The sequence below is a fragment of the Nothobranchius furzeri genome, chromosome 12 (assembly GCF_043380555.1).
Source record: "Nothobranchius furzeri strain GRZ-AD chromosome 12, NfurGRZ-RIMD1, whole genome shotgun sequence".
NCBI classification, from domain to species: Eukaryota; Metazoa; Chordata; class Actinopteri; order Cyprinodontiformes; family Nothobranchiidae; genus Nothobranchius; species Nothobranchius furzeri.
In genome coordinates this window covers 28,717,834-28,729,880 of record NC_091752.1, presented here as the reverse complement: position 1 = coordinate 28,729,880, position 12,047 = coordinate 28,717,834, and the positions used below count along the sequence as shown (strand labels likewise).

At 40.1% G+C, this 12,047-nt stretch overlaps 1 protein-coding gene across 2 annotated transcripts in view; it reads right to left on the bottom strand.

Annotated features, from left to right (window-relative positions):
• Nucleotides 1–12,047, bottom strand: part of LOC107375799 (contactin-associated protein-like 4) — a 68,803-nt gene that overhangs the window by 26,263 nt on the left and 30,493 nt on the right. Inside the window, exon 1 of one of the 2 annotated variants that reach the window (XM_070542512.1) lies at nucleotides 9,289–9,776. The exons of the other annotated variant lie outside the window; for it this stretch is intronic. Within the exon in view, the coding sequence (XP_070398613.1) occupies nucleotides 9,289–9,379 (91 nt within the window). The 5' untranslated portion in view covers nucleotides 9,380–9,776. Of the gene's footprint in view, nucleotides 1–9,288; nucleotides 9,777–12,047 lie in introns of those variants that run through there. 2 annotated transcript variants of the gene reach the window in all.

Genomic DNA, 12,047 nt, shown 5'->3' with positions numbered 1-12,047 from the left:
TCAGTGGTTGAGAGGCATGGGACACCCTGCAGGTCTCCAGTCCATCACAGAGACAGGGAGACAACCACTCACTCACACCTATAGTGAAAACTTACAATCTCCAATTAAGCTGCGTGTTTTTGGACATTGGGAGGAAACCAGCACCCAGAAAAAAAGCACACATGCATGAGAAGAAAATGCTAATTTCACACAACAAACTGGTAATCAAGCCTGCAACCCTCTTGCTGCAAGGCAACAGTGCTACAAACTTCTCCGCCTTGCAGCAACAGCAAACACGTCATTAAGGCTTGTGGAAAGACTGATCCCTCAACAGTCAGTCGCTGTGTTCTAACTAAACTGATGGAGACAAGTTTCTTCTGGGGATCATGTCTCAGCTGAAGGAGAGCCAGAAAGAGCAGGCAGCTACACACAACCATAATTAACACTAAAATAGGTGGAAGGAGGCCGACAGGCATAAATAAATGAAGAGAGGACTGCTGCCGGCTCTCAGCGCTCCCTAAAGTGTCAGCAGATAAAGATTTTCTACTGAGAAACGAAGGTGAAGACCTCTCTAAATGCACTCGCTCATTAAATATGAAACAGATATTGTTTGAAATGGGATTACTTTGTGAGCAGCGGCTGGAGAGGGATGGAGTTTAACGTGTTCAATCCTTAATCCTCATTGATCGGCCAGATAGAAAAAATCAGAGCTGAAAACAGAGGAAGAAGACAGCAGTGCACTTTATCAGGGGTTTGGAGGTGGCAGAAGTTGTTAATCCTACATTTTCAACCAGTCTTTTCTTCTCCTCTTTCCTGACACTCAAACTTGCTCTTCCTTTCCATCTTCTCCTTATGCGTGTTTCCCAGGACTCTGAGCTCCATAATCTGGATGTAGGAAAATATACAATGCTCAAAAAGCTCTATCAGAAGATCATCAGGGAACAACAGGTTGCAACAGGTCCAAGCAGGAAGTTCAGCCATCCCTCTCTCCTCCTGGGGGATCCGAAGGCATCTAGAGAGGCTGCATAATCTATGAAGGATCAGGTGGGATGAGCCAAGAGACCAATCAGGTGTTTAAGCAGATGATGGAGTTCAAACAGCTCATTTCAGCTACTTGAATCCTTTCTGTTTTACTTTTTGTAATGGTCAAGAGCTGTGATATCAGACTCGGAGGAGCTTACTCTTAGAAAAACCCCAATCACAATAATGTGGCACATGTCAAACTCCCTAAATAATCCTCAGAAATGGTTAATGAGCCTAGCCTAATCCCAAACCTAAATCCTAATATTTATAGAAAAGTATTGTGGGCTTTTTCTGTTATTCTTAAAGTAAAGAGTCGGAGAGAGTCTTTCAGTCAAGAACAGCGTGGTCTTTTATTTGTCTTCTCACATGTCAGGACAGCTGAAAGACTCCGACAAAAGAGTGGTTCCCCTTTTTATAGCTCACATCTCTTCTGTGGAAACTGTGGGTGGAGACTTCTGTCTGGGACCCAGCAACACTTTTGGAATCACATCAAGTATTTAGCAAGTCAGATAAGCTTTGAGCAATTCTACTGGAAGCAAGCAGAGACCAAAACAGGAAATTCCTTTGGAGCTGATGTTGGAATAGCACACGAACTCTAGCCAGAAAACACTTTCAACCTAAGAACTCAGCTTTAACTCAATACATTCTGTAGATGACCTCTTGACCTTTTTGGCGCCAACAGTCCTCCCTTTGGTGGACTTGTCCACCACACATTACTATTGTAAACAAATTAGCAAGGTAGGGTATACCAATAAATGAATGCTTAACTAAGTAACAGAACAAATGAGCAACAAATAATGATAATGTAACAATATGACCGAGGATAGAGACAAAAGGGCATAACATATGACCTTGAATCAAAAAATGCATAAAGGAGAACCCATGCCAAAACACGAGATGATTTTCCAGACTAACACAGCAACGTTAACACGTATATGTAATGAACAATGATTAAGACACTGAAAAACAACCAATGGGTTCACAGCTGAGACAATAAAAAACTATGAAAGAATACATGAAACATGACATTAGCATTAACTGAACCCATTACTTCGCGGATGTATTGCATGCGCGCTCCGTATGGAGGCAAAAAACCCTGCCCGCTGTACTTTAACAAGGAAAATTCCTCCATGTCCCCCCCGACCCCAGGGGCGAACACCACGGCACAGAGCGTGCATGCGAGGACATTGGTGACACATGTCCTCGTCAATGATCAAAAGAAAAAGCACACACATATCAACAAAAGCACATGAAGATAAACAGGTGACAAATATGATGAGTAATGAACGATTAGCTTTAGCGAAGACGTAATGAAACAGTAATAAGTCCGGTTGAAAACTTCATTCAAAAGAATAGAACGGAAAATACAAGTTCAGCATCCCTGTCGGCGTTGGAGGCCTTCTGCTGCAGGAGGGCTTTATGTGGACAAGTGTCCTTTATTTGCCAGGAAAGCAAAGGCATAAGTCCTTGGCTCAGTCCTCCCTTTGTCCATCTTCGTGCAGCGTGGTGGTGCCGACTCCATCCTCCCCACAGCGAGCAAAACACAACATGTCAACAAGAAAAACTTGAATTAGCACGCCAATTGCCTATAAACCTATTACCACAAAAACTTCCTAAATATTAGACCCATAGACAAAGCATCCATCCCCACATTCACACCCCCTTTCTATACTACTCACTATCCTAAATTAAAGAGCTAGTTTGCCAGCACGGCATGCAATGATTCACTCAAACATTTCCGGGCTAATGGTAAAAGCAAAACTCACCTGATTGTCTTGATAACTAGGAGTAATGTAAATGGCCGCTCGGTAAAACGACCAGAAATAAGTCCTTAAAACCAAATTTAAAAGTCATCCAGCCAATTCGACCTAAACCCAATCAGAATCACCTATTCTGATCCTCAACCTTCGACACCACCGTCAAACCCTTCATGCAACATCCACACACCCTCAAAAATGAGCACATGCTAACTCATCACTATAAGAAAACACTAGTCAAAACATGACATCCAGCACCCTCCAGAAGATCTGTCGCACCTGAAATGGAGTACTAACAGTCATGGTTATGTTATCACACTAAGTTAAAGAACTTAGACACAAACGGGAACAAAAATGATGTGAAACCTAAGAATATATGGTAAACTCATATGTTGGGTCACCTATCATCAGTAGTTCTGAATCCCCAGCATACGAGGAATTAATCCGCAGCATTATGACCTATAACAATGTCATTAATGTGCTCTAAGCACTTATCCAGAAACATGTTAGTTCTGGGCCCATTATTGGTAGTTTACCAGGAATACACACATGCTATATTCTGTCAGGATTCGTCTCTTTATTACCTCAGATCTGCCTGGCCCCTCCGGCCCATGCAAAAGCTTTACGTACACCTTAAACCCATAACCTCCCCTCGGACAAATAAAACAATCAAAGTTGTAAAACTGGAACAAAAGTAATTAGACATCAGCTAAGTGACGCCGTCATTGTATGGTTAGTGAGACTAGTCAAGTCCAGGCATCTACAGATGTGACTATAATGATGTGAATGCAGGTATGGAAACCAGTCTAGGGTGTAGAGTAGTTGCATTTTACTCATCTTTCATTGTAAACAATTCCTCTATTGGTGTCGTGGTCGTCGGATGGCCTATAAAACGATGATACATTGTGGTGATGTCTTTGTCCTCTTGTTATGCTTGTCCATTGGTTATCCTCTTCACCTCCTCCAGCAGAAACCCCATTGTAATTAATCATGGATGGTTCTTAGCAGCATTCAAGACAAGAACTGTCACAAAACTCAGCAAACGTCTTCTTAAGTAAGTTAATCTAGTCCCAGTAAGGTGAGAAGCAACACTATCCTTTAGCTTTCAGCTCAGGTATCGACGTGAGTCCACGAGAGTCCAATCTTCATCTTTTTCCATCCTCACCCTTGGTCACCGTGCAACACCAGGAAGCCTTGCACTCCGGTCGGACCAGACGTCCCCCGAGCCGATCGCCTAGGGATTAATGGTTATGCACAAAAATGACCTAACTCTTACTGACCCTATCCTCTGATAACTTCAACATCAGACACATACAGTTACAAACAGCAAGCGCAATTAAAGGTACAGTGACATCATGACATGGACACACACGGACACACAAACACATACACATGCACATACACACAGAGAGAGATAGAGAGAGAGCAAGAATGTGTGTGTGGAAGAAAAAAATAAGTGGGATCCACTTTGCCACCAGCATCTCCACCTGTGTCACAGAGAAAAATTGCAAAGAAATTAAAACATAAAGCAAACAACAATAATTCAATGAGTATAAATGATTCAACTAAAATATACAACCATGCATGGTTATTTATTTATTTATTTTTATTAAACAGTTCCAGTAACACTGACGATGCCTTGTGCAATGGATTCTTAAGATGGTCTTCATCAATTGGAGATTATAACCGAATTGTTTCAGGATCCTGAATTTGAATTTGAATTGGTTAATTTACTCAGAATAGTCCAATGGCTTTGTTGATGTTTCTCAAGGCTCGGCCACGCCCATATAAATAAATAAACAAACAAACAAAACAAACACATTCAAGCACACGGTCCATACACGTCTCTGTGCCCTCACACACCAAGCAAATGTCAGACTTAAGCGAAAGTGTGAAATTCCTGATTTAAGTAGGCATGCATGTTAGTAAATACATTGAGAGTTTCCTTCCACTTCTTAAACATCTAGATTATTTCCAGAAAATGCTCAGACTGCAAGAGCGGGACACGCACAACTAAACTACTTATTCTCTCAAGTCTGTGTCTCCGCTTGGTTTAAATGAACCGAACACTAAATCAGTGGGAAGAAAAGAATAAGACCTGAAGCGTGTGATCAAATTAATCCAACAAAACTTCCCATCACTGCTGTTCTAAACTCATGTTGCGGTGTGATCTCTCCAATTAGAAATTAGGACAACTACTTTACTATCAATTAAACAAAATAATTTCAGGTTTTCCAATGTCCCTTACTATTCACCCCAATTATGCACCTCAAGGCAGAAAACGTGACGAGCAAATATTATTCCCTAACCAGGTTTGAATTCACAATCTCTAGGAGCCAAAACTATCTTTCTTTCTTACCTTCTTTCTTATTTTCATTCCTTTTTCCTTTAGCCAATTGTCGTCCCTTTCTCATCCCTCCTACAGCAGTTATACTCTGCTGCTGGCGCTGTCAGGCTGCACGTACGCAGCAGCTGGGCTGATAAGCAGAACGTCAGTTCGCACGTACACAGCAGCTGCTTTTAGCTCCTACACTCCAATTCCCATGCAGCATGAATATAGCTTCGTTTACCTTCAGTGACACCTAATTTAAGTCAAACCAAAATTTCAGTTTAGCCAATTTTCGGCTGTAGCCAAATCCAAATGTTCTCGCAACGCCATTCCCGCAAAAGGCCAATTAAAAATGTTATGTTAAAGATTTCACAAGATGAGAAAATGTGAGCATAAATATTATTGAATGAGAGGTACAATTATTCAATATTTTGTAACATTATTTTCTACGTTAGAACTTACAGCTGATAGAAAAATATAGGATCAGGTTTGGCTAGGTCTGTTGGGAAACTCAAAGGAGCTAAACCAACACTGTTGTCTCGGATGAGATGTACGATGAATCATTTAGTCAGCTAAATGCCTAATTATTAATTTAATTGTTGTTTTTATTCAATTTATTGATGATGTACTCTCAAACGTACTTCAAAACTGGTGGTTAAGGAGAAAAAACTGTTGAAGCCTAAAGCGTTCTCCTAGACTTATAAATAGACACTGTTTCCTTAACCATTGAAAATAAGCGATGATGCTGATGAATCGCTTTATTTTTATTTTATTTTTTTTTTTTAAAGAAAACGAGGCTTTACTGCATGTCCGCTGTAGCTGAGTATCCTACGATTTGCAGAAATAAGAAAAGTCATTCAGTCAACTAAGAAACCCGATGAATACAGAGAAGTTGTTGTGCACTAAGTTATCTACTTTACCACTATTTCATTTAAATTTTGTTAATCGTATAAGCTATGATAAAAAGCTAGGATGGGCTATAAAACAAACATAAAGAAACTTGACACTTGCGGTTTTCCAAATCTCAAATCATACTTACAATAAAGATTATATTGACATCCAATGGTAAGTTGGACCAGGTTACTAATCCTATTTTTTAAGGATAACTTCCTCAGTTAACTATGTTCTGCAGTAGTTTAGTAAATTTTTTCCCAATTCTGACCTTTCACCAAGTCAACTGATTGTTGCCAAAAAGCTTTTTCCATTACCTAACTGCAGCAAGCACTCCTTCACTGGGTGTAACCATAGGAGACAGTCTCTTTTGAGCCTCTCTTTGTAAGTCCAGGATGACCACCGTCATTGATTAAAGTTCACATGTTAACACATGCTCCTCCCCTTCGTCTTTGTTCCATCTGCAGCAGGGCAACCAAGCGTCTGTCTCATAGTGTCCATCTTACGGCGCCTCCCCCATCTCGACGCAGACACACAGCTTGTGGTGGGGACTTCCTGCTCCATTTGTGTAGAGCCAGATCCAGGAAACTTTCATTTGCAGCCGGTTTCCGTCTCTATGACAGGCCAACCCAGTAAAGTTCATGCCGCCACAGTTCACAGCAAACGTCTTCCTTAAATATGTTGATTGGGTTGAAATGACAGAACTTTCTCTTTTACAAATCAACGATGGCTTCTAATAAATAGTCGACTTTACTGACTCAAAGCTAAATCTAGACTACTTCCTGGGCACAATTGTTCCTTAATCATCAAATCAGTTCTACACAGGTTTTAATCATTAGGTGCGATCTAACCCAAAATGCTCTTTTCATTTTTATTTTATTTTATTTTTTTTATCCATCTTATTTTGGGAGAATAAATACCAGTTCTTAACTCAAAACAGCCTGGCACAAGTTTTAGCCAGGTAGAAATAATACAATTAGTTTATCTGTTTTTCATCATTCAGCGTCTCAAAATCCAGCCACTAATGTTAATGGTTCTTAAAGTTGAGGCAAGACAATTATTGGGTTTTGTTTTACAGCAAGATTTACAGCAATAGTTTTACAAAACCTATACTAAATATTTATAAATGGATGTAACTGAACGTTCTAGAGCAAATACTTTATTTCCTGACTGATTGTTAATTTTAAGATTGGATCATATGATTCTAAGAGGTATGAGAGCTGCAGAATGCAGCACCCTGTGCTATTTATAGACTATGGGATTCTTGTGTGTAAATGTGGGTGGAGTCAGGCCCTCAGACAGAACTTTCAGTATCATTCTTCCCTGGCCGTTCAGGAGAACAGGTCTCACGGAGGCCAACCATGGACTAAGAACTAAGACTGGACTAAGAAGGTACGCCCTCAAAACACCAAAAATATCTTTTCTAAAGTCACAAATTGCTTAAAACTGCATGTTACAGAAAGCAAGCAAGCCTTGTTTCCACCATGTGTGTGTGCATGCCGGCAGTAGAAAAAAGAGGAAGACAGAGAGAGAGACTCGTTACAACACGGCCCAAAAGCTGATAAAATACTTCCTTTGTATAAACACGACCATGCAACTTTTATATTTTAAACGATTTCCTTGTCATCGTACTAACCACAAGTTCTTTTTCTATTGTTTTTCAGTCGGGCAAAGCTGGACTACGCCCTGTTTTTTCCAGCAGCTCTCTCTATTAAAAACTGCGTCATTCAACAGAGGATCCAGCCAGAAGCAGCATTCACTTCTCCTCATGCAAGAAACACTCACATCCAGTCACACAACGGCACAGACGACATTTTTCCTCTTTGTCACAGTCTTTTAAACAAAAATAAGTCAGTCCGTCACTTATTTATTCTCTTTGTATACATAAGCGTCTGTTTTACCTTATCTTTTCTTAATCTCTTTGTTTCAGTTGGACTATTATTATGTTTCTCCTAATTTAAATTTAACTGACCCAAATTGGCACTTACTTTTCCTACTTTGCACCAAATTGACAGGACTTCCTTTAACGGCTGGTAATTTTCAGAACTTAATGCCTGCTTTTAAGCAAGTCCTATTCAACCATTAGAGCAAGTCAAATTGCAATTTTTTGAGAGCGCTCTGAGAAACAGTCCACATACTTATTTTCTACAGATCTGTTTCGATCTCACTGCTCAGCAGCTATCTGACTCCATGTACATGTATATCCATATATCTCCAAAATAAATCTGTCATACACAACCCTACTTGCGTTTCTTATTGGTTTTTTTTCCCTTTTTTATCTCCAGGCCACTTAACCCCCAGATCGGGGTCACTCACATGCTGCCCCGCACACAAATGATTATCACGCTTGTACACTACATATGTATATATATGTATACACATATACATACATACACACACACATACATATGTTACTTTAAAACCTTTTATTTATTAACTTATGGTACTCTGCTCAGACTAATCAGAACAGGGTTGCAGAATTTGAATTTTGCGTAACTTCAAACATTAATTTTAGCACTGCAGTGAACTTTACATATGCGAGTTGCAACTTTTTAGAGCTCTTATTTATCTTATTTATTTTTTCCTGGTACCGCATCAGGCCCTCACACTGTGGTTCTCTCTATTCAACCCCCACCTCCTAATATGGTCAAAAGTAAGTGGGACTTACATAAGCTGCACAAAACAACATGTTGTGGAGCACGTAATCAGCAGCTGGGCTGCCTGATAAGGAGGTACACCGCACGTGTGCCCTGGAATTGATAAGCACTCTCCAAGTGCTCAAACTGAGCCATACGCAGCCTCTCGCTGCAAACTCAAGACGTCTTCTCACAGGCCTCACTACTGCTTTGCAAACACTCTTAAATTTGTTACTCCTCGAGGACGAACCGAACTCAGCAAAGACTTCAACTTCTTATACAGGCCTCTTTTTCTCTTTTTACTTTGCCACAAACTCTTATTAAATTTACCAAACCCCAGGGGAAAGACCGAATTACAGGCAAAACTCATTTCTCACAACTTCAGCGCTTTTTTCCCAGGATCCCCGTCTCTGCTCTTACCGAGTCAGGAGACTGGATTTCTCAAAACCTTATCAGCTTTTCAGATTCTATTCCAATCTGCTGTCCCACCTTTCAATTTGACACTTAAAATTTGTCCGTCATCAAAATGACACAGCTGACTTCACACGGTGTGAATATTTTACCACTGTCAGACATGAATCCTCTCTCCAACTAATATTTATAGTATTTTCAGAACAGGAGAACACCCCTGCCCAGTGACAGAGGCCACAAAAATGAACAAAAACATGCTCACCTGGGCCCTTAGTACGGACCTCAGCCACTGGACAGGAGCCAAGGGACGCCACGGAAAGTCCTCGCTGTTCACCCATCTGGTGTGCCAACATGTGGGCTTTTTCTGTTATTCTTAAAGTAAAGAGTCGGAGAGAGTCTTTCAGTCAAGAACAGCGTGGTCTTTTATTTGTCTTCTCACATGTCAGGACAGCTGAAAGACTCCGACAAAAGAGTGGTTCCCCTTTTTATAGCTCACATCTCTTCTGTGGAAACTGTGGGTGGAGACTTCTGTCTGGGACCCAGCAACACTTTTGGAATCACATCAAGTATTTAGCAAGTCAGATAAGCTTTGAGCAATTCTACTGGAAGCAAGCAGAGACCAAAACAGGAAATTCCTTTGGAGCTGATGTTGGAATAGCACACGAACTCTAGCCAGAAAACACTTTCAACCTAAGAACTCAGCTTTAACTCAATACATTCTGTAGATGACCTCTTGACCTTTTTGGCGCCAACAGTATCAGCTTTCATCAAAGTTGTCCAAAAATCAAAAATTGAAGCATTTTGTTTGTTTTGTTGTTTCAGTTTTAAGCTTCTTGGGGATTAAAATAAAACGGTGATTTCTAAACTGCAGGAAACCATTCTGAGTAAATTAATGATCATTGCAGCCAAATTACTCAGCTGTGGTTTCTGAAATCCAGCACAGATGACCTTTTCTGACTCGAGTGTGATGTTTCACAGCACATTTGCATCTTTGTGAGGCTGAATGCAGCTAACACACTTTCCTGTGAAACACAACGACCCCAGAATTTAACAACAATCAGAATAAATCAACATCCTGAAGCAGCAACAGCAGAGGTGTGTGCAGCCCTCGATGGCAACAAGCTGTTGATGCAAAAAAAATGTTGTGTCCAAACTTTTATTTGTATGACGCCTAACAAAAAATGCAGATAGATTACAATATTTTTCATGCATTCATTTAACTGGTAGGCTCGTTCAATCAATACATTTGCAGTGGTTTCCAGTAGGAATGAATGCCTTCTTGTAAGTCGTCCGGGGGTGGGGGTATACCGTGCACCATTTCTTGGACCTAAAAGTTACCCATGTCACAGCTGAGCTTCAGACGGCAGGTTGACTTGCAACTTTAACGTTTTATCTCCACAAATAACACCAGCCTGGAGGAGCTTTTGCTGTATGGTGTTGTTGCTAATGCTAACAGTTAGCTTAAACTAGCCAAGACATTCTCTGCTGTTTCCTGGATGCTAAACCAACAGCCTTCCCCACCATGAGTCCGGATGGATGAGTCCATGAATGTTATGTGACAATGTGATGCAGATCTGTCAGGATTTTCGGAACCAAGCATTTCAACGTCTATTTTCTATCAGAAGCTAATGCAGATATGTAGATTATTTTCATGTTCAGCCTGCATGGAAATCTCAGAGTGACCGATTATAATCAGAGAAAAATATTTACAACCAGACCTTTAAATGCATTTTATGGCTACATTTTAAGTTTAAGTTGAAAAGGACTACATACCTCCAAAGACATTCACTAAAAATTGGACCAATTCATAAAACCTACCATACCAAACCATTTTATTTGTTAAGTACATTCATCACAGCGTTACAGCAGACCAAAGCTCTGCACAATCAAAACAACAAGCTAATTAAATGACCCGCACTTGTATAGCGCCTCTCAGAGTAAGGACTCCAAAGCACTTTACACTACAGTGTATCATTCATCCATTCACACACACATTCACACACTGATGGTGATGAACTATGATGTAGCCACAGCTGCCCTGGGGCGAACTGACAGAGGTGAGGCTGCCGAGCACAGGCGCCACCGTTTCCTCTGACCACCACCAGCAGGCAAGGTGGGTTAAGTGTCTTGCCCAAGGACACAACAGCAGAATTCTCTGTCCGGAGCCGGGATCGAACCTGCAACTTTCCGATTACTGGACAACCCGCTTAACCTGTTGAGCTACTGCTGCCCAAATAATCATGTTGATAGTACAGGTAAGAAGAAAAGTTTTAAAATCCAACCAAACGGGCTATTAGAATCATAAAAAACACAAATGTAAAATTAAGCAATCAAGATGGAAAGGATCAAACCTACAGACAACACTAATATTACACACTAATACAGAGACCCTTATTGTAAAGTGTCACGAGCAATTCAACTGGGATGGAGGAAACCTATAGACTCAATACCAAAACCAGGTTTAAGAGTTAAAAGCCAAGGAGAAAAAGTCTGTTTTCAGATGAGATTTAAAAGTGGCGACTGAAGACGCTTGCCTAACCTGGAGACTAAAGAAGCAGGGGTAACGTTTCCTTTTACAGTCCCAAAATTACTAAGTACTTAAATGGTGATTGCATAGTAAGTTAAAGTGTGTTATTGTGTAATTAAAGTGTATACATGTAATAAAGTGTAATTATTGTGTAAAGCAGTATTTACTGGGAATGATTAATAAAATAAAAACTAGAATTGAAACTGAGTTACGTGGTAATAACTGTTTAAGAACTCAGAAACAATAATACACTGTAACTTACTATGTAATTACCATTTAAGTACTTAGTAATTAGGGGACTGTAAAAGGAAGTGTTACCCTCTATTTTAGAATTGGACTTTTGATTATTTCTTTCATGAAGAAAAAATGTAAGACCATTTTGATCAAATTTCTTCAAAGAGGTTATACCCCAAAAATCTATTGTTTTGTGCTTTTTAAAAGAGATATGCATGTTTTATACATTTTTGAGTTTGTAAAAGTTCATTTTTACTGTA